Genomic DNA, 23,950 nt, shown 5'->3' with positions numbered 1-23,950 from the left:
TTTCCTGTGAGTGATCTGACTTTAGAACAGATTTCCCAGAGAGCCTGTGGAGCTCCATCCCCGGAGCTGTTCAACACCCAACTGGACACAATCTTGAACAACCCATTCTAGTTGATCTTGCTTGATTTGTCTGCAGATCAAAGTCAGGTCCAGTGACAATAACCAGCCTTGTGCAGCAGGGACACAGTGACAGGGCAGGAGTGAGGTTGGAACAGAACATCAATCAGCAGATCAGGCAGTTCAGCAGGATTACGTATATAAATGCATTTTATTCTTACATAACAGACTGGGTCTCCTTTTGTGACTCATAGGGGCTCATGCTACTCAGTATGCTTTTAATTTAACAGTACTGCAATAAGTAGATTGTTTTATTTTGAACACTGTCATCAACAATAAATTTTCTGCAGACCGAATTGATGCTCTCCAGGTTCAATGATTATTTCTGATTATTCTTCATTTGCACCTGTCCAGCCTCACAGAGCTGATAATGTCCCTCAAATTTACCTGACGTGGTTCACAAATCTGCTGCAGGTGCATATGAAGAAAAATACAATAATTAGAGTCTCTAAGTCACATCACCTGTGAAAAAACTAGTTTACTAACTGAACAAAATACTTGCAGTTGATATCATCAATGCTTTAATAATGTAATATGATAATGATAAGATTTAGAGTCACTTTTCAAACAGAACTTTAGTCTAGACAAGTGAGAAAAAATCAGTTAAGTTTTTACTTACATGAAAAAGTCCATGTAACAAAAAATTCTAAAAACATCAGCAACAGCTCTCTGTTGTTCATTGCAATTACTGACCCAATCTTGCATTCTCTGCATGCACTGTTCCTTTTGAAAAACTATGGTTTCAAATACCAGGCTTCACAAATGTAAGCATGCAAATGATCCAATATCTGACATCAGTTACTTCAAAATATGCAAGAAATATCTCTGGAAAGGCCACTGGTCAGCAAAGCTCCCCCTCAAAAACAAAGTTCTGTCCATTAGCCAGAGTGGGAATGTGATTTCACAGAATCACAGAACAGTTTAGGTTAAGGGTCTGTAATGCTCATCTCATTCCAATCCCCAATAAAATCCAATTTTATTCACAAAAATAATCAAATCAGGGTATCCCTTTTTTTCTTATCTACTGTCACGCTTAATTCTTTATGAAAATCCTCACAATACTAAAAAGTGGTCAAAATGTAAACAGCTTGGAAACCTCCACAGTCATCTTGGAGGATTATTAAAGATGTACCAAGTGTGCCCGGATTCTCTCTGTGCTTTACAAAACATCCCATACACGCAGAGATCCTTGCTTTCTATGACTTAGTGCAAAAGAGAAAAGCTCTCAGACACGGGGAAATGGAAACTTCCACACCTTTGCTTGGAATTGCAGCAGGGCAAACATTCTTGAACACACTGCCAGCAAATGCCAACCGTGCGTCACCCCTTCCCATCACGGTTCTACATCATCTGATGGCCACAACCCAAATAAACAGGACACTCTTCAGAGAGGAGGGATTCATATGGCACAGGAAGGCACTCTAGCATCATCCTTTCCCTCACTGTGAATTGATTTACTCAGTTAGTTATGCTATTTTCCCTTTGGAACTCACTTGGATATCTAAGATTCCCACATTCCTCTTGCACGTTCTCTTGACAGATACACTGAGTATAATAGTATAACCATGTAAATAAATAAATGTTAGTTTTTTGGCAGTCATCATTACTGTATCATTTGTTAGTTTTTAGGATTGTTATTCCTTTCTGCATTCCAGCATCCTTTCCACCACTTATCCTGAACCTGCATAACACAATCAAAGCCTCTCTGTACACACTTTGTTTCCCAAATTAATGACTGAAAGCTGCAATGCTCACCTAATTCCTTGAACTACAACTACTCTCTGCTATTATATTTCTGACCAATTGAAAGGAAAAAGCAACATAACTTAAGGAAAACTGACAACAGAATACTTTGGCCAGATGTCCATCACAGTTATCAGTCACCAATCTCTGTGAGAACAATGCCAGTGTGTGACAGCCCAAAGCCAGTCTTTCATCAAACTTAAGGAATTATTTCCTGTTTTTTCACTGTATTTCAAACCTCTATTGCAAAAGAAAGCCCCACCAACCCCAGTCATCCTTCTGTGGAGGGCAGTGGACTGAAACTGGAAAAAGGAAAAAAAAAAGAGAAAATATATTTCAGCAATTTTGTGAAACTGCTTCTGAACCTAAGCTTGTCTCTCTGACTTGTATAAAAGCTCAGCCAAACAGATTTTTAGTTTCTTTTAGTGATTTAGGGACATGCAGTTATGTTTAGCTTCAATGTTGCTCCCGTAAATATTTGGAAATCTACCATATACTCAAAAGAAACCATTTCATGGTTCTTTTTTGCTCTTCTCTAGGTATGGAATTTTCATTCTAACATTCTCTGCTTTTTAAGGAAAAAGTGGTTTTGGTCAATCAGTTTGACAACCAAGCCTACACTACATATACTGTACTCCATGAGTGTGAGGAAATCACAGGGGTTTTAAATCTATTAAAACAGACTTTATTCTGGATGAGCAAAGAATCTTTTTTGTGTGAGTCGAACTTAGACACTAATATGAGAGGAAGTTACAGCAATAATTAACAGCTATTGGGAGTAGAACTCATTTAGAAATATAATGAACTGAGAACGCTTAAACAGACTTCATTGAGGGAAAGATAAAAGAATAGCTTACAGAAATACGGCCTGAATTGCATTTACATTTAGTATCATCTACATTTGTAACACCTTCCTCTGCTTCTGAAGGAAATGATGTCAAAAATGCTCCTTGTCAGACTTCTGGAAATATGTTTACAACTAGAATTGTAAATTAGAACCTCTGCTGTCTCTCACTTCCACCTCGGTAAAGAATTCACCTCCTGACCACTCAACGGCAAGAGAAAAAGTATCACAAGCAGTTTTAATTATTATTTACAAAGTGAAAGAAAAGCAGTCCAAGAAATGAGACTCACAAATGGTAGGTGCCATCTGAAATTCCTCCAGTCATTTGCATAACCATCCAATACGTTTTAATGGCTCCAGTTATGAGATTATCTAAATTCATGAAGAATATATATTTATTAACACGTATACTGGGGACTCTTCCTCTAATAGAATGTCAGGTGAACATTTCATCTGAAAGCCAATGGGTTGTGATGAGCAGCTCTGTCTCACCTGACTTGCTCAAGTGAAGAGGCTCTATTAGACATTGTGGGGTGCAAGCATTAAATTAGGAACCACACCATTGAGTTTGCTCAAATTTCCTTTAAATAAAAAAGAAGAAGAAAAGGTTAATTAAGTTCTACCGTGCAATTCCATTAAGAATATCCATGATTACTGTAGCATGAGGAGGATGTTTAATTCAAAAGGAAATAAAAAAAGGGCAGAGGCACTATTGAAATATCCAGCTAGTCAATCAGAATGACTGAGCAGTTGGGGCTGCTCTCAGGTAATGCAGGCTCTGAGGTTATTATGCAAAAGAACACAAACAAACAAAATAAACAAACTAAGTTTCTGCCCAGAAGTATGATACAGAAAGGCTCATAACCTAAAATACAAGTTTGAGTTGGTAATATACAATATTTTTTTGTGTTATCATCCAAAGCCCGTATTTTGTAATATGAAGATTTGACAAGATGAGTCATGTATCTGTAACTCGATATACTGCCCTACCAGGGTGCTGTGATTTGGATTTCTAGCTTGACCAATTGTTCCAAAATAAAATAAACAATCTCAGCATTTATTAAGAAATCTATTTATTTCAGAGGAATTATGGGGGCTTTTACAGTATGAGTCCTGGTCCCTCACAGGTATTCTGTGCTAATTCTCTCAGTGCAGTAACTGCTTGCAGTGTTCTTTGCAAATTTAAATAAGGTCTTCAACTAAAAATAATCATCTACAGAGATCTCCTGAAGATATATTTGCACAACCCAAACACTATCAATTTTTAAATAGATAAATAGATAAATATCTAAATAGATACACATTCTAAAAGAATGGAATGTATAGATATTCAACACCTAAAATAATAATAAAAAAGATGAATGTGTCAAAACCAAATACTTCAACATTTTTCTTGTCTAACCCCTCCCAAAATACCGAATACCCTTCCAGGTACTGGTGTGCTTCATGAAGAGAATTAACTGAAAGTAAAATAATTCTTCTGTAACCAGAGAGCAGAGAAGGCTGAAAGCAGGTATCAACAGCCTGGAAAAAAAAGGGTTTTTTTTATATTTGATTTCAGATTTTATTAAGTGTTTCAATTTAGCCTGACCAAAACATGGCACTTTATTGAAAAGAGTGGAACAGACTCAAAAGATTAATGACAGTAAAATTATCCTAATCTGTCATAAGCTCTGATATAGGAGTAAGAAGAAGTAATTTGCTTTAGTAAAAAGCAATGATCACCAAAGCATGGAAATTAACACTCCACAGAGGTAGAGATTAAATGAGAAATATTAGCTGCATCAGCACATTGGAGACAATTATAAACTGCAGAGGACTTTTAAGACTGAGAAATACTATATTTATTATGATAAAGTCAATTTTATCATTCAGTAAATGCTCACTTTGTGATTTTAGCACTGAATTTCTTTCCCCTCAAAGTTAATTTCCATTACTGCTTTACAGAATTTATACCACTTTTGTTTCCTTTATGCATTATTGCTTACTTTATCTCATGGAAACTTATTAATACAGAGCAGGCACAAAACTCACCGACTATTACTTGATTTTATTACTTACTTTGAGCACACAGACAACACCTGACATGCTTTTGAGAAATTATATTAGTCAAAAAGCAGTTTTTATCAGTTTCAGTCAGGGAGCATTTACGAACAGATGAGAGCCCCTCTTTTCTTTTTTTTTTTTTCTTTTACAAAGAGAAATAAATATGAGAAGATAAGCAAAAGTACACAGTGGAGATACTCTGGCTTTACATTCTTGTGCTACAGAATAAATTCAACATGAAGATTTTTATAACCACCAGCATTCATACTGAAAGGTACTAATGCATCATTATGATCTAGCAGGTTGCTCGCTGTGTTTTACAGCCTTTCACACTACATTAACCTTTTGTACCTCAAGTATTTATGACCTCATAAGTAAGTATTTATCAAACTGAAAGCTCATATACAGCACTGTATTTTAGCTATCATTTTTTAGGAACATTTGTAATTTCTTTTTGCCTGGGTTTAAAATCACTTCGCTTTACAGTCCGTATTTTTAGCAAAAACATTAATGCAAAGTAAAACTGTTTTCCCACTACCCATGAAAATGGCTAGACACAAAACTACCAAATGCCTTAAATATGGTCTCATGCCAGTGAGGAGAAACGTTCCCATGCAAATTTTATTCTAAAATAAAACAAGAATGTGTTAGGAACACCAAATATAGCTGTTATGCTTTCTGCAATATTCAACAGCGTATCAGAGCAAAACAACACAGATAAATACTGGTACAAGGACCTCACATTTACTGAAGTCATAGATTCTCCACCCACATATCCTCTGTATTTAACAAAAAATCCACACAAAACACAGCAATTCAGGCATTTGCACAGCCAGACTTGAGAAAAAAAGCCCACAGTCGATAAATTTATTGTACAAACATTACACAATAAAATACAGTATTGGTTGCAGGTATTTTTCCCAGCAACTCACTATGAAATCAGAGGTATTAAAACCTACTATGAGCAAGACCAGATTGTAAGTTCACAAACATTTTTGTAACATTTGTGACTAACAAACACCAGTGCACAAGCTGAGCAGAGAGAAACAACCCCTGTCCAAACCTGTCAGGTCCTTGCTCTCTGTCAGGTGTGGGAGAACAGGGTAAGGCAGTATCCTCCTATCCACAGGCACTTGAGCAATGCCAAAACCACATGGAAAAATGCCACAGAAAGGGAGAAAGGGTCTCTGCTGCTCAGTCACCATCTTCTGCACACTTAAGCAGGGACAGTGGTTTAAAAAACAAGAATTCAGTGTCAGCCTCTGAGGGGTTTCTGCCCACTGGTAATCACCCTAGATACAGATTACCATTGGCCTTGCCTGATGCATTTTTTACAGGGAAAAAGAAGAAAAAAAACCCCAACCATAAATAACCTTGCTGCAGATGGAACAGATTAAGGAGTTGCTGAAGTGTCCTTCTCCAACAAGATGCTGCCACTCCCCCTCCCAGTCATGCTTCTTGTCCATATTGTGATCTCCTGCCACCCTTCTGGCAGCTTTCTCAGACTTTACAGGGTAGGTTTTAAACCCAGCAACCCACTAAGTCGAAAGCCCAGTTTCCAGTCTCCCTCTCTCTTGACAGCCCCAGATCCCTGTATTTGTGAAGCTAAATAACAGAGCAAAATACTTTCATATTTGCTACGGGGAATTCCAGACCCTTCCCACCTGACCTTTGCCATGATCCTACAGCATCATGATCCTCGCATCACTTCATGCCCCATCTGTGACTCCCCAACCCCATTCCTCTGTGAAAGAGAGCTGAAAACCAGGCCAAAGCAAAGGAGCAGATACATCTTGTCATTGTGTGTGGTATCATCTCCTCACATATCCCAAGGAGGGGCGTGGATGAAAGAAGAGATGGTAACTTCACATTGTCTGCATAGTATGTCTGAAAGTTAAACCAGGCTGCAGAGTTTTGCCTTTTTCTAAAAAATACAACATAAATTTCCTAAGTAACAGAATATCTTGCCAACATTTTTTTCTTATTCATGCACCTGAAACGCAGCATTCACACAAATCAAGCTTAGACTGTGATCTATTCAATGCTCAGTGCTCCAAAAGCATCAGTTCAAAATGAAATTCAGCAATAGCGATCTGTTATTATGGGGAAAAGACTATCTCTCAGTCTAGACACTTGGGCTCAGGAAAGGCAGCTTCTGCAATCTATTTTGTCACAGATTTGCCTCTGGCAGGTTATTTAAACTACTTGTACTCTAGTTCCTCCTCAAGAAAAGTGAAAAAGACAATAATTGTAATTCAGGAAAATCTCACAAAACGGTCACGAGGATGAAATAAATCTTTTCATGAGATGCTTGGAGGGGATCATTCAAGAAGAAAGAAATAATCATGCTAGATTAGATCAGTAGAAACACATTCAGAACTATCTCAGCCTCATAGCCCACTCCCAAATCTAAGAAATACTTTTACCATTTGAGCTCGCAAGCTTGTAAGCTCTCTATTGCTAATTGTTTTGTCCTTCCCTGTAAGAGGAGTAGGAAATGCAATTTAACTTTTCTCATATAAGGAATAGTCAACTCAAAATTATGTCAGAAATTTTAGAGAAAACAAAGGGTTGCCTTACATTCCAAACCAGACCAGAGCAGCCCTATAATGCACCAACAGATCTCCTCATGCTCTGACAAGCTGCTGGTAACACAGACCCTGAGCCCCTGAGCTGCACCAAGGCACGCACACATCCTGGGCCTAAGGCAGCAGCACGGGGCGTCATACATCCTCCTTCAGTCCCTGTGACATCTGTGTGAGGGGACAGCCACGGCAAGATTTCATAACCTTGGTTACATCTCTGTGACAGGGCAATTCATCAGCACCAACAGGGCAACGCTGAACCCCCGGGTTATGTTCCTGCAGCATTAACAGCAGCCTTGGGTGGTTTATGTGTTTCCCACCTTTACTATAAAAGTGGACAGTGAATTAGGATAAGAACAAGGATAAGACTGAAGAAAACAAAGTTAAAAAATTTCTTCAAGCCCTCACAGCGCTCGAAGCTCTTTCTCTCAATGATAAAATTGGCCTAAATATGCACTAGGGTATGATTTTCACAGGCCTTATCAGAAGAAAGTCAAAGTGCAAATATGAGAGCAGTGAATTTATCACCTGGGAACTATTCAAATTACCTAACAGCCCAACTGCAGGAGATGTAAATAGCTTTTGGCATGAAATATCTACTCTTACTGAAAACTGCTGAGCAAGCATCACACTTGTTGCTGCATTTCATCGGTAGGAGAAGGTGTCACAAAGCAACCCCAAGTGATCAGTGCTTTCAACGACATCTCATGGATTTGCTAGTTAATCCCCATTTCTTCACCCAAAAAGTATGCTCAAGAACAATCCCTTGCATTAAATGCAGTCTGTTGGAGGGGCAACACATGCACAAAGCCAGCCTCCTTCCTCTTTTTTTTAGTCCCAGCATCAAGAAAACGCACCATGGGGCACACAGCTTTCCAAAAGGAAATGGAGTTTGTATAATGCTCATTATACATACATTGCAAACCAGATTCAGGTCTAGTCTGAACTCAAATGATTAATCTGATACCCATGGAATGACAATGCTATACATGCAGTAACCTTCCTATGAATGTCTTAAGCACTAAGGAGTAACTCTAATCTGAACCAAAACATATCCTTTTACTTGCAATAAAGGCAAAGTACCATTCTTCATGGAAGAAAATGGATAGATAGATGAAAATATAAAACTTAAGTATTCAGCAATAAGAGCCCACTTTTCCTCCCACTGAAGGCAAAAGGCTTAAAAGCACGGGGCAGTAAGTTCAATCTAAATAAAAAGTGCCAGGCTCCTAAATGATGGCTCCTAGCTGGTTCTAAACTTAGCAGCCTAAGTGATCAGTATCTGAAATATGTCAAATCAATAATCCAATTAATTAGAAAGCTACTCAAATGCAAGGCAATACATTCTGAGTGTTTAGGTTAAAAAAACTGGAGGTACTGAGACAGACTCAGCTTGCTACCTGCAAAGACTGTCTATAGAGAGATTAAACAGCTGATGGTAGTAAAAAGCAATTTTATATAGTGGGTGGCCAGGGCATATATGACAGGGAGGGCCAACATATTTCTCAGTCAGAAAAGTGACATAAAAAATGACTGATTTTTCCTGAAGACAAGACTTGCTACACTTGCATCATTAGGATTATTAACACTGTTTGTATCATCTGGCACACAGGGAGTATATGTTACATTTTTAGGCATGCAATAGTCTATTCAGGAAACCTAACTTTGAAAAATCTCAGACAAATATCTCAAGTCCTCAAATTGCAACTGGACAAAATTTCCAGGCAGACAAATTAGATGCACTGGGCTAAAGTGGACCCATGGAAGCCTGAGGTATAGCAGGTTTGCTGTCCTAAAAGTATGTATTTGGAAAAGAAAGAACAAAAAATATAGCAAAAAAACCCCCCAGACACAACAACAACACACAAAAACCGCAACAAACAAAACAAGAAATAAAAAAAAAAACTACACGTGTTGAAAACAGAAGGAAAACACCTCTTGATGCACAATAATAATAAAATTATAGAAAAGCTGGCTCTTTCCATTAGAAAGCACAGAACAGAATCAGTGATTCTCATGCTAGTACCTTTGGTTGACCATGTTTTGTCTATAAAACACATTAAATTCTTTGCAAAGTTGACTTTGCTGCACATGCAAAAAGAGAAGCACCACGGGAAATGGCTGCAAGTTTCTTTTGTGAGGGGAGAGAGCGATAAAAGGGCTGGATGTGCAACGCTCTCAACCCAGTGGGGTAAAAAAGAAAAGAGGGAGCCCAGCTCAGAAATGAGAGCAAGTTCTAAAACTGGAAGTGCTTGCTGGAGATGGGAAGAAGCCAACAGCAACATTTTGTGCTGGTGTGAAAGCGCTTTTATTGCAGGCGTGAGGCGTTTCACAAGTACAGCTCCTGCCAGCCGGGATGGGAACTGCAGCAATTCCACCCGGAGGGAGCCTGCGGTGTTCCAAGGCTTCCCAACACCTGTGCTCAAGCACACCTAGCCAGCAGCTCTGCACAAACTCAGGACCCCACCATGCAGGTAGCTGGTCCTGAAACATTTAATAGCTTCATAAGCAGCTCTAGCCAATTACTGTGAAGAGCAGTACACAGCCCTTTCAGTGTAAGTGCTTGAAGGACTTATCTCTGAGTTTAAAACAGTATTTTGTGGCTAAATGACTGTGCACCGTGGTACAAATTTACTGGCATACAATATCACCTGCTCATGAGTATCAAACAATGGTCATGCACTAGAAATTAGTCGTTGTCTACCTTACAAACATGTTTACTCCTCCAATTACAGTAATTGCAGGGTATTTTAAGCTGAACTCTTTCACGGATTACTACAAAAATAAAAGTTTTTCAATTTGCTAAAACCTATTTCTAATCTGATTTTAGTTTCTCTTTTACGTCCTCAACTTTTCAATACCATCTAATATTTGTCTAAATTTGTTTTCCTACAAGTATGTATTTGGAAAAGGAAAAAAAAAAACACAACAAGAAAATGAAAAACCACACCCGTGTTGAAAACAGAAGCATCTCTTGATGCACAATAATAACAAAATGATAAAAGAGCTGGATCTTTCCATTAGAAAGCACAGAACAGAATCAGTGATTCAGATGCTGGTACCTCATCTTTTGATAGTGCAAAAAAACCCAAAAAAACAAAAAAACCCAGAATACATTCTGTATTAAAAAGATGTCAAAAGTTACAATAATATATAAACAACAAAGCTCCTCTATTTCTGCTGCTCCGGGTTGGGACAGTTTTGCCACCTGTCCCTGTCAGATCTTTTTAAAAAAAAAAAAGAAGCTTATGTATGAGAACAAGGAAATATAAATATTCAGAGGTGAAAATTGGCATCAGTTTCTCTAAATTTGGCAACATTGTAATTGAAAACTATGTAAGAAAGGAAAAAAAGGGAGGGGAATGTGTTCACAAGAAACCGTATTTCTCAGCACAACTGAAGTACGTCCATATCCCTAAAACTAAAAGAATAAGAACTCTAAGGAAACAGGCAACAGAACTGCTACATTTTCAAGTCAATGCACAAGTTAAAAGCAAATTTCTCTGGCCTAAATCATGAATTTTTCCTCCATATAACTGAAAAAACCCAGAGAATCTCTTTTTTTAATATCTTATTTCTCTAAGATTAATACTTCCAAATATTTTTAAATAAATTGACATTTTATAACTACATTTTTGGCAATAAATCTCTTTTAAAAATAGCAGCAATAATATTTTTTTTGTAACACGAACATATTAAAAAAATCAATCACATCCTTACGAAAAGCAAAATTAGGTGTCCCAGCCTTATTATAATTTGAAAATAGCAAATCTACATGGTTTCCATTCAGTTTGGTAGACGTCTTTTATATCCTTCATGTTCTTATAACCCAAAAGATCTTTTTTTAACTGAAGTTGCCGCTGGAGAAGCTTCATCTGCAAACATTAATTAGCACAGACAGACTCGGATCTTCCTGGGTAGCTGGGTGATCATGCCTGCAATATGTTGCAGTGTTGGTACACATATTGTTTTCAAATCAAATATTTAGATGCTATTCTGGAACAGCTGGAACTTATGTGAGTTCTTATGAAATTAAACAGTTGAACATTTTTTGACGCATTTTTTTATAACAGCAACAAAAAAATAACACAGGCATAGAAAAGACTTTATGATTGTAAGCATGTTTTCTTCTCCTGATTGAATCAGAAGGCATTCTGCTGCCTTTTTTTTTTCTCCCTTTTATAAATCAGAGAATAAAAGAAAAGTATTTAAATTACAATCCAAAGCAAAAAAAAAAAAAAAAAAGCACAGCAAGAGAAATCCTCTAATTCTTTCTTTGAAAGGGATGAGGAAGCTGGGAGGCAATGCCAGTCTCATTACAGAGCCTGAAATCAGTTCATTTATAGAGGCTGAGACATCCTCAATAGCAAACATCTGTTCCTCTGTTCCATGGAGGGAGTTTCCTGCTCTCCATCTCCCCTACCTGGAGGTGTTGTTACACCTGGAGGCAGAGGCTGCCACACAGGTGCTCTTTTATCTCCTCTTTCTCACAGGTTTTTACAGACCCACAGGCTGTGGCTGGGAAGGAGCTGGGGAGTCCTGACACATCCTCCTGCTATTTGCAGGTGGATGGTAAAAGGACACCTCGGAGTTTGTGTTCTGGGGTGAGACTCCATAGATCAGTGGCAACTGCTTCAATGGGCAAGATTTCAAGAGGCCTCTGCTGAAAAAGCAAATGCAAAAAGCCCTTTTATAAGCAGGAATAGTAGAAGACTTGAGGGGTCTCAAAAACTGTTGAGAAGTTTTTCTAAATCAAAAAAAAAGGCAGCAAAATATGCTGATACTTCAACACAACTGTGTGGAGTATTAGCTGAAAAAGCATCTAGAACTGGCAAGTTGCAGCAATTTAGATGCAAAAATAGCAGAGAATTCATGTATGTTCTTCACATCAGCTATATATTCCTTTCCACGTTCTCTCCAAGCCACATTAAAATCAGTGGTAGCTGGCTTTGTAACTCCTAGGAGGGGGGAGGAAATTAAAGGAAACTACTAGAGAGTAGTGGAATGAGCAAAAACTGGAAAGAAACAAAGTAGAGACAATGCAGGTGTATTGAAAGAAAACATAAGAAGAAAACAGGAAAGAATATAAGTAAGGAATAGTGTTGTAGAGACAAAGACAACTAAAACGTACACAATGATTAAAAGCAAGGAAAAAGGCTGCAAAAGGAGAGGAAGTTTTTGCATATATGTAATAATTTTAAATTTGTATATAAACCCCTCTCAAAATATCAAGAAATACTTACACTCTATCCCTGCAGAGCCAACAAAGTAACTTAATGTCTGTCTTTAATCACACAGGTAAAAAGCAAGTGGGGGAAGTGAGAGAGCTCCTGAGTGGCTGTGTGGGGCTTGGTTACAGACTCATCCCTTCTTCTGGAATTTCTCCAATTCATTAATAAATTATTGGCCATCTAATATCTAGATCTGTGCAATTTAAAACAACCAACCAATTCTTTCTGCATATCACAGAAAGATCAAATACAGCACGAGGTGCACGCTGGACTATTAGAGCTCAGTCTAATTGTTTTTCTGGCAAAGCCTGAAAAGAAGAACTTCTAACCCTTTCCTGAAAGCATATCCAGTGAATGAGAAAATTGTCCTCTGTCTGCTTCTGCCTGCAACGTCTATCTCACCCTGTCAAGTCACTGGTAGACCATAAAGCAGCTTCAGACTTCCAGATGGATTCACCTGCTGGCACATTCAGCCAAGACAGAGCAGCACGTCTCGTTACTGTCTTTCTAAAAGTGATAGATAGCAAAGTTAAATGTCTGAATCGAGCTGCTCTTTCACACTGACCCTAGAAGGGAGATATGGTAAGCAAGCCACACATGAGTTACGGTTAATTAAAGTAATTCTGTGGGTAGCAGGGTGTGGGGAAAACTGAAGAAATAGCTGTGTGGGAGAGGAACGGAAACTTGCGAGTATAAACAGGATTAAAAAAAATATTTTCAGGGTTGGGGGGTAATAACCCACTAAGCCATCCTTAGTTAAGACCCACTCTCATGCAGGAGAGTAAGTTTATCTCCAGTCACGTGAATAGAAATTCAGTCATGATTTAAGGAAGAAGAGAGGAAGCCTTTCTGAATGATTTTCATGGCTTTTCACTACAAACCTTGCCAGTTTTCCATCTACCTGTTTTACAGGTAGACCATTCTGAGCTCTCTAATAGAGAGCAAGTTTCTTACAAGCAGTTTGTGCTCAGGCCCTAAACAAGGTACCCCAGGCAATACACAAATTCATATTGGAATTACAAAGAGTTGGTGAGTGGAGGAATGGACAACTTCTGATAAAGTTGCAAGCCATTAACTATCATTTGCATGCCAATTACAAGAGAATGGAAAACATCATTAGTCTTACCTAACCTAACACAACCACTCATGCATTTAGTGAAAATGAGAGCTAATTTGCACCAAAAAAATCCCCCCCCCCCAAGGATCAATGTTAATTACCGTGTTGTAATGGGGAGCAAAGATGCAGAAGGTCAAATATAAAGTTGTCATTAGCTATTTCATCATAACGAGATCCCCTTTGAAATTTATGCTCAGTGTATTCAGCAAAATGTGTAACAAATGTTTTTCTCAATAGATCAGAACCCAAAGCACAGCCAGAGCATTTGGATGCCGTGGCTACTTAGACTGCACAGGGAGAAGAAAAAGTCAATAATGTAACACGTAAAAGAATTGGTATGGAGGAGTAAAGAGCCCAGGAGACAACACAAACTACAAGAAAACTCAAAAAACCAGTATTGTCTCAGCTCTTTCAGGGACAAGCAGGAAGAACATCTTAAATTGTTTAATTGATCGATTAAACTTGGCAGATCAGAAAATAATTGGTAATGTTTTCTAGAAGAAACTTTCCAAGTTGGAGTAACACGTCTCTGGTTGACAATGTGATTGAAAATACCTCTGCAATGTTTTGTGTTTCAGACCTGCCTTAGAGTTGGCTGGAATTACCTGCTGAAGTGGTCTAAGAACTGTTAGTCTGCCCTACAGTGAACATTCAGAAGGGTAATCAATGGCATTCAGCTAATTTATTTGAGCAAACATGACTAAAGATGACAGAGCATAATTGCATTCTTTATCCTTGGTTGGTGGGGTTTTGTTGGACTGGGGGAGGAGCTTCAGCTTTATCACTTCACCAATTTCAAGCATGCAAAAATCAGGAAAGGAAGTTTATATCAAAATAAATACATAAGAAAGAAAACTGAACAAGAAAAAAAAAAACAAACAGAATTAACCAGAATTATAATTTTATAATTACAATTTTTCTGTCTTCTGTTTCAATGTCACACTTGCAATCCTTTCTTGCTATGAGAATCAAAAAGAAAAAGAAGCTGAGGTGATACCTAAATCTTAAAGATTAGATATAGAGACCTCAGGAGAACCCCAGATACTGTGATCTGCAGTTGTCTGCCAGGGTAACTGCTGTCCTCACACCCACTCACAGCATCAAAAAGCCTCAGTTTAACTCAACACCACAGGAAAAAAAGGGTGGTTATCTTCTTACCAGGCAAAACAGCAATGTATACAAACAGGTACTTTATAAACAGCACCACAGAAAACAGCCACTTTCAGGTTCTGGGTATCCTTGAGGAGAATCTATTTTTGAGGTTGCACTGACACACACAGAGGCTGAAGTGAGCAATATGTTCCTGCTATTCCTTAGCACAAGCAAAGGGACACACGTGGGACACAGTCACAAAGCTGACACACGGGTCTCTCTCAGCAAGGAAGCCTCTCAGCAGCAATAATGCCTATGATCACAAGTCATTACTGTGCCTCCCCACACCAGCACAGCATTATGTTCTCTATTTGGGATGTCAGTTTTGATCTCTTCACTATGGAGTAGGAGCTGGACCAGGTTCCTTGCTTCTGCAGCTCTGAAGCACTCAGGGTCTTGAAATGAGCTCCCTGAAACGTTTTCTTCGAGTAGCAGTTGGGACCAAATACAATAGGTGGTATAAATGAGACAGCACACCACGCTGGTACAATAGCCTGCACCAGCAGGGTATGATTTAGATGAATAAACACTGCTCTAAGAGTTGTCAAAGCATTAGCAACTACCTGCCATCCTGGTGGCAAACATCTATAGACAAAAGATGGAATTGAAATAAGAGTAAAAATTGGGTCATTGATACCAGTTGGGAACAAAAATATCCATGGGGAAATGTGATTTGAAAGGCTCTGTGGTGAAAAGTTCCTAATTCCTGTGCAGGGGGAGCAGAGGCCTCAGAGTGGCACCATTTAGAGAGAGGACTGGTGTGGTTGTCTGTCCTGAAACTCTGCTCTGCTGCCTGCCAGCCAGAACTACCCCCAGAAGAGACCAAATCACTCCTTCCCAAGCCACCAGAGGCAGTTCCAGGTGCACCATGAAAACCTCCCAGGCAAGAGCAGAACATTCAGAGACAGGGGGAACAGCAGCTCAGCTCAGCAGCACTGAGAAGTGTCCCACCCACCATGCAGACACTTGGCACCTTGGGCTTCAAAGTTTACCTCCAGGCTAACGAGCACAACCACAGCTACACCATGAGCCAGCAAATTGCAGAGAACTTAGTTTTAAACATCTTTACTTCAGTGCCACGCTGCTGTAGGAACAGCTGATGGACACCTGTAAACCTAGTAGGATACAGCCCATTGTTTAATATGGAAGAGAATTTCAGCAAACTAATGTATCCCACACCTCCAGGAGATGGGGAGACCATGAATAAAACAGTAGGAGAGAAAGAGGATATGAACTAAGGGAGAAAAGAAAGAAGGGGAGAAAAAAAAAATCACTTATACCAGTAACTTACATAAAGAATAGAGCAGGAAAAAGGGCTAATAAAAACTAGAAATATGCTGCAGAAAACTGTAGCAATAACCTACCCACCTGCAGGCTTAGCAATGCACTAAAGCACTTCACTATAAATGCTTCCTACTCTCAGATTTCTTACCCAAATTAAAAAGCGCATCAGCAAAATTGGTACCAGGAAAAAAAAACACCCACAAAAAACGTCAACAAACACCCAAAGGCAGGTTGTATATGTTTCACTTCTCCAAAACAAGCAAGCTCAACGTGGTAAATAATTTTGCAGCCCAGAGCCTTCCCAAATCCTTAGATGAAGAAATGGCCTTTGCGACATGACTTAAAAACGCACAAACCCAGACAAATTAACACCAAGAAAACATTAAACTTACAGACCATTAGATGTCAAAGAATATACAATGTTTCAAGGTAAAGCAGGGCAGCTGGAACAACAGACATCCTATCTATTATATGAATTATTTCCACCCTGATTCTGAACCACCTCGGACAGGAAAGCATCGTGCACTGACCCCCAACACTCCTCCAAGTCAAAGCTGCCTTTTCCCCTCAACAACTCCTGGCCAAGCACACATCCCATCAAGGCTTTTCAGCTTCCCAAGCCCAAAGAACAAACACAGTGACCTCAAGTTTTCTCTTATGCCAAAGCAAAACTAAATTTAGAGCAGCACATTTTTTATACACACTCATAAAACAAAGAGCATTTTCACAAACTCGGTTTTTGCCACACCACAGCATTTACTTCCATTATTAGTATAACCCACTTAGAACAGGAAACAGTAGAGAAACATTTACTTTACTATTACCTGCTCCCTTACACATGCCCAGCTAATGCCCTTTTTATTTACATGCACAGCTCGGGCATGAAAAACCACAGGCAAAAATTGAATATTTCATTCTCTGAATTATTCATATGCAACAGGTTTGCATCTATGTCTGTTCGCAGGTAAAAGGTGATTTCCTATTTCATGAAATGATCAAATATCTTAAAGTACTTTATTACATGTAACTATTTAATGTAACACTCAAAACCACTCCACAAAATCATTAGACATGTTAATTTTAGCATATCTTTGTAACACACTCATCATTGATCCATCCTCCTAGGAAGGAGCCATTTATTATTTTTATTGATGCCTAAAAGCATGTTTGATGCTACACAACTCCAAAATTCTACCAGCACTTAAATAACCCAGTGCTGGATGATTATTGATTATGCATATACTCGGACACATTTCTTCCTTGGTCAAAGTTAAACAAACACATGGATCTAAAAAGATGAAAACCATATTGTTCAGAGAAGACTAAAAGTAACTTCTGACAGTATTTTATTACCTACAGATGATTTTATATTATTTCAGCTAAATCATCCTGTCTTTAATCACTTACTACCCATTTCCTGTACTTTTTCTCCTGTTCCATAGCATCAAAATACAGAGTTAGCCATCCCTACACATAAAATATAAGCACCTCTTGTGTTGGGTAGCTTACCCTAACAGAATACAGTGCCACACTATTTTATCAAATAACAGATTAAAGCATTTTAATTGGGAAATACACTTTTTAGAAGTGTAAGAGCACATCCAAGAGCATGTGAAGTGTTTTTGAACATGAATTACAAGAGCACTGTGCAAAAAAATTGCAAACCCATAATAAATCAGATGATTGGAATCTTGTTCAGTTTGCAGCAACTGGGAATACTGGTGGTTCCAACTGGGCCAGGATCACACCCTGTGTTGCAGCTAAGGATTCAAAAGAACCTTTTTATTTTTATTATTTCTATCTTTACTGGGGTTTAGGCTGCATAAGACCCAGTGATAGCTCTGGCTGCAGTGTGGGATTCTTTCAGTCAAGAGAGAAACTGGGACATAGAGACAAAGCCAGGGCCATGTTTCACCTCAGCATGGATTCAGCCCTTCATGGAGGAAGTTAAGTGACTCCTGGTATTAATTCTACAAATTAGATAATTAGACTGCAGTTTGTTAGGTTCACATTTCAAAAGCTTAAGATCCATTTTTAGTGGTATATCCAGCCTCACGTGGACATAAAATTGCACTCGAGTAAGAAAATTCAAAAACTGGTCTTGCCTCCAGCAGCCTGTCTGATCTACATTAATCACAACAGTTTTCTTCTTGTGAATGACTGGCCAATTGATTATTCTTCTTTTAAATGCATGTAATAAACAGCTTACTGAAAGGAAACTAAGTAGAAACATTGGAACCTCCCAAACAAATGCCACTACGTCCCCACATCAATTCCACTTAAAACTCTTCGAGTGGAAATCAACTATTCTCAAAGCTAGCAGGAACTGGAAAGAAACATAATTTTTCTCCTTCAACAATAAAGACCACATGGAGTTACAGTGTTGACACAGTGCTATTGAAGCTCTATTTCACAATAAAAACTTGTATTATTAAACCTACAGAGAGATGCACACAGCTGGACCCTCATAACATCACAAATCTGCCTGGGATCCATCTGCATATACCTATTTATAATGTCCCCACAGTTTGCCAAGTGCCATGGCTAAAATCCCAGCATAAAGGATTTTAAATCTAGGTCCCCCTCATTAAATTTTGCAAACAGTATCTGACTGTAAGTTTGTAAAACTAACTGGTGAGCAACGTGTTAAATGTCAGTGCAGCTCCACAGAGATACACACACGTCCTGTAAACCTCTCTTTTCATTGTGTTGTTCTCGAGGGAGAGCATCCACAACTTTCAATATAACATTGCAGTTTGGAAAGAAATATCTTTTTAAAAACCAAACCAAACTAAAACTTTCTCAAATACACCCTAAAGTCAAAAGGAAGGAAATCTAATTCCTTATAAACAGCATGGGAGCTACTTTGAAATGTTCTGTCTGTTCCTCTGTAAGAAAGGAAACAGGAATGCAAGAAAAGGATCCATAATAAAAAAAGCAAATACTATATTCCCTGAATACAACAGGTTAGTGGAATTCAAGTGTTACCTTTCAGAGAATGGAAATTCAAGGGGAAACAGAAGGGAAAAGGTGTCTGACAGGTAAAATACAAGTTGGATACTAGGAAAGCAAAAAGAAAATAAGAACAGACAGCAAAGAACACAAAATCAAATAACAATAAAGCCTATTAGCATATCAGAAACTGGAAACTTTGCAAGAAATCATTGGATTTGCTAGCTGGGATTGAATAGAGCACTTGAAGAAGATAAGGGCATTGCAGACAATCCAAACTACATCTTTTCACCAGCCTTTGCTATGGAAAATGCTGGGGAAACACATCCCTGACTTCTCTGATAAAGTGACTGACACTTCTTCAAACTGAAAAATCAAAACAGGGTGAGGAAACACAATCAATTGAAAGCAATAAATGATGAGGGATGAGCTCCTGTCCCACTGCCATCGATGGGTCTTTTACCATTGATTTTAGCACTGTCACTGTTTCACTTCGGATCTGAACAGCAACAGTTTCAAAACATGAAAAGGCACCCGGGTGGACTGTTCAGGGTGCAGCAGTGGTCAAAAATACAAGGAAAATTGTAGAACATAAAAAGGATGAGACAGGGACAGCAGGAAAGGCTATCTTTGCAGTCAATATCCAATCTCTTGAGTTTCTATTCAGCTTGGGATTCCTCCTCTAAACCAATGACAGTGGTATTTGGCAAGAGTTTGACAACAACCAAAAATGATGATGGAAGAAAATTTTAAAAGATGGGAAAAATCCATGGAATTTAACTTAGTAAAGAGATGTATAAGAGGGGACTATAGAGCTGCAAAGAATGCTATGAGATATAAGTTAATAAGAGGCTCTTGAATTTAAGCTTTCTCATATTATTAGAGCAAAGGGCAACTCAGGGCAATAAAAGGTTACCAAGTCAAAACTAAAAGGACCGAAACATTTTACTGCACAGACCAAAAAAATGTGTAATTAATTCACAAGTATATATCCACAGTAATAGCAAGGAGTATTCTTCTATGATTTTCTTTCTCATTCATACCCATATAAAGAAATTAGTGGTATGGCAATAAACATAAATTTTCAGAACAACTCCTTTAAGGGAACGTGTTTTCCCTTTCCTCTTGCCCTGATGCATGGAACCTTTTAGGCTGGATATGTGCCAGGGGAGGAAGGGGAGGTCAGATGAGGCATGGAGCATGGCTGGGGCAAGGATGAGGACAGCCAGGAAAGATGCTTGGAGCACATGCTCCAGCTGCCTGTCCTGTGCTCGATCCTACACAGGTAACTGTTGGATGCCTCAGAAATCTGCCAGCTGTTGGCACTGGATATATTGTGTCCCACTCTAGAATTAAGACAGAAGCACTAAACTATCAGTGTGTGAAATCTGTGACTTAAATTACAAGGTAGAGCCATCCAAGGAGTCTCTTGCATAATTCATGACACTTCAGAACTTTATATATAAATCAAACGGGAGGAAAGTCGATCATTTCTGCTCTGTCGAGCACGGACCCACACACAGCTCGGGTAATGGCTGCACAAACAAGCTCTCTAGAAAATACAGCATTACAGGCATGTTCTTCACAATACTCATTCACACGGGGATTTTAGTGCAATGTCGTTCCATGAACACTTTTATTAAAAACTACTTGCAAGTGTCAAAAGCACAGAGGCCATTAAAAATAACCAAATGAGTCTAGTTTGGGGTTTTTTGGTTGTTTTCTTTTCCCTTGCAAATGAATGCCTACAAACACTCATTTGCATTTTTCCATATTGGACTTAATTAAACTTTATGATATGATTCATGGGCTGGTTATTAATCATTTTGTCTAATACTGCTGAAAAAGAAACCACAGACTCTACAAAGCTCTGACACTTCATAAGAGGCTCCAAACCCAGTGAAAATACATTCTCCAAGTTCAAGGATAAACTTTGACAAGACTTTTAAGCTTAACATGGTGACTAATCCTAACACAAATGAAGTGTAAAAGCATTAAGTGTAACGGAACAATAAAAATCATTGACAAAAACATATGTAACTTGAAACAAAGTGCTTGAAAAGAGCTGTAACCTTGACTTACTGTGGCTGTGCCGGAGACAGTTTGTGCATTTGTGTCAGCTGCACTCTGTTCAGAGTGTGTCTGAGCAGGAGGGTACATGTTTAACGTGTGCTCTGGAACAGTGGTTTGGCCTGTGTAGTCTGGAGCTGGATGCGGATGTGGGGCTGTGTATTCTGCAGGGATACCATTCTGAGGTGGAGCGAACTGGGCTGAGGCATAAGGCTGTGCCATTGTGTCAGGAGGTGCTGTAGCTTCCTGATTACCCTGTAAAAAAAAAAAAAATCAAAGGGAAAGAAAAGGAAGAAGAAACGTGGCGTGAGATTAGATAAGCGAAGGTCCCGCACAGGTAACATGGAGTGATGACAGTTCTGCTAAGATTGCTGGTCTGAAAAGGGCACAAGGGCTCTTTCTTAAGGAGAATATTTATCTGAACTAAATGCATTTTGCTAAACCTATTAAATAATATTCTAATTAGACAAACAAGTCTGCTGTTCACTGGACAGTTGTAGATGATTCTTTAACCGGGAAAGGTCAGTGGAATCTGCCTAAATTAATGCTTCAACTCGGACAGGGAAGAGGGACAAAGCCACTTTATTCCAAAGGCTGCTGAGCACAACTGCCAGTACAGAGCTCTGCTCAGATTAGCTCACTGTCTGTGATCCACTCTGACTTACCATGTGCAGAACACAATATATGCAATCTAACACACAGGGCAGGATTTGGGTTGTGCACTGAAAATATTTATATGAACTAATGCTCTGAGATATTCAGAATACTCTGAGGAACTCTGTAGAGAGCAACTGCATGCCACAAATGCAAAATAATAATGAGACCCAGTCAAAATATTAAAAATTTGAATCTAAACATGCTCCAGTTCAAAATCTTAAACTAAAGAAATATTCAGTTCAAATAAAAGAAAAATTCAATGCTGCAGACTGTCAAAAGAAATAGATTTAAGAACTGTAAAGGTTTTAAATTTTTAGACAATAGTATTTTATTTGCATATCACAATAAGCCTATACAATTAAAAACAAATCTTCTCTTTATGGATAGATCCATCTTTCTGTTTGATATGATAAAGAATAGCCCAGCATGTTAATTAGTCAATTAGAAAACTTCTGACTAAATGCTTTGCTCATACCAAAAAGCAATAATTCTAGGGAAGGAAATGTACACAACAATCTTTAAGACCTTATATGAAAGATGTCCAAAACACAATGTTGCATGAGACAGCAATAGAGGCCATTAGTCCAGGGACTATCCCAACCTCAGGGCCAATTTACAAGATAAAATTATCCCTCTAAATATCAAATAATGCAAAAATGCGTATTTAAGTAAAAAATTAATTAGCTTTTAAACTACTCTGTTATTCTCCCACCAAAGCATGTACAAGTACAGGACTAATGCAGGGATTTTCTTTATTTGTACTCATCAGTCCTTGATTTCCTAATTTCAAAATAGGTTGAATAGGATGAATAAAAGACAATCTTTTTCACTTTGTGTGTAAGGACATTTCCAGCCAATTTCGACTAATTCAGACATCAGTTCTCTGACCTGAACTGGTCCTAAACTCAAGAGCTTTTAAAAAATTGCACAGGATTAAGTCTTGGTAGATTTCAGGCTTAGAAGAGAAAACTAAATTTTCTTGTGTAAAAGGTGTTCAGTGTGTCCTAAAAACTTAAAACTTTCTATCAGCAATCAAACACTCCCTAATTCTAATCCCATCTTTGCTACTGGAGGCCTTGAGCACGTAGTTTGTGTTGCTTGATTTAAACATCTTTAAAATTAAAACAACGGCATTTTCTGACTTCACTTCAGGGTTAAGTGACTATTGTTTCTATATATCTACAATCATTCCAAGGTTAATGCTGCACTGAAACTGGCCCTGTTAAACTTCTGTGGAGGTTAAAATCTCTTGTAAATGTCTACTTCTATCCTCTTATATTAAAATGCTAAAGTTCATTTCTTATTTCTTTTACCTAATATCTTCAGAGTTAAAACAAAAAAAAAATGAAGAGGAAGCAAAACCCAGCAATGACTGGATTACACCAGAGACATTCATTAAATGTTAAAGAAGTATTTTTAAAACTTGTGGAGGAGGCAGTCGACCTTATTTTAATCAGCTGTTTCAGGAAGGACTTCAGCAAGTGGCAGGAATGAACAAAAGCATATCTGAATTCTGCCTGTATAAGCATTTTCCCTGTGCTGGCTTTGAAACACAGGAGCTGGTTACTGCTGGTCCTTAAGCTATTCCTTCATGTCAGATGCTAAACATGGCATTAGAGTCAGCAGCTGTTAAAAAAGAACAATAATGGCAACAAAGGGACCAAGGGCTAATGTCCAGGTGCATTTGATCTAAAGGTTTTTGTAGTACCTGGAGTCCTAAACCAGATGTTGCCGAGCCCCCCACTGTTCTTCATTAACCTTGACAGCAGGTCCACGAGGACCCTAATTAATATTCAAAGCATCCACACTTAGTGCTAATTACAGTTAATATTTAATTAAGAGGGCTGAACTTTTATATTATTTTTTACCAGCAACTCCAAACTTTTTAGACTTGTAATAAAATGGCAGATTGCACTGGTAATTCAATCACCTTCACCGTGCTGAGACTCTTCTGCCTCTTTCATTAGACTTGTTCAGCTGAGGTCTGACTCATTTATTTATAACTGAGACCTCATTAATAAGTAAACAATGAAGGGTCAGGGATTTATATGTCTATTTCTTTTTAGTAACTTGTACATACTCTAGGATTTACAACCTTGCCATTAAATAAACCACCCCCGCCATGCTTAGAGCAGAAAACTGGCACACAAGA

The 23,950-nt window shown here is 38.4% G+C and overlaps 1 protein-coding gene across 35 annotated transcripts in view; it reads right to left on the bottom strand.

Annotated features, from left to right (window-relative positions):
* The window catches only part of RBFOX1 (RNA binding protein, fox-1 homolog 1), a 1,165,955-nt gene that overhangs the window by 117,235 nt on the left and 1,024,770 nt on the right, over nucleotides 1–23,950 (bottom strand). For all 35 annotated transcript variants that reach the window (XM_017808961.1, XM_017808958.1, XM_017808962.1 and 32 more), the window contains one exon: nucleotides 21,154–21,396. In XM_017808961.1, coding sequence (XP_017664450.1) covers nucleotides 21,154–21,396 — 243 coding nt within the window. The remainder of the gene's footprint in view (nucleotides 1–21,153; nucleotides 21,397–23,950) is intronic.

The sequence above is a fragment of the Lepidothrix coronata genome, unplaced genomic scaffold, assembly GCF_001604755.1.
Source record: "Lepidothrix coronata isolate B3197 unplaced genomic scaffold, Lepidothrix_coronata-1.0 Scaffold24, whole genome shotgun sequence".
In the NCBI taxonomy this organism is placed as follows: Eukaryota; Metazoa; Chordata; class Aves; order Passeriformes; family Pipridae; genus Lepidothrix; species Lepidothrix coronata.
Note: the sequence above shows the minus strand (reverse complement) of the source record. Positions and strands in the feature narration are given on the sequence as shown.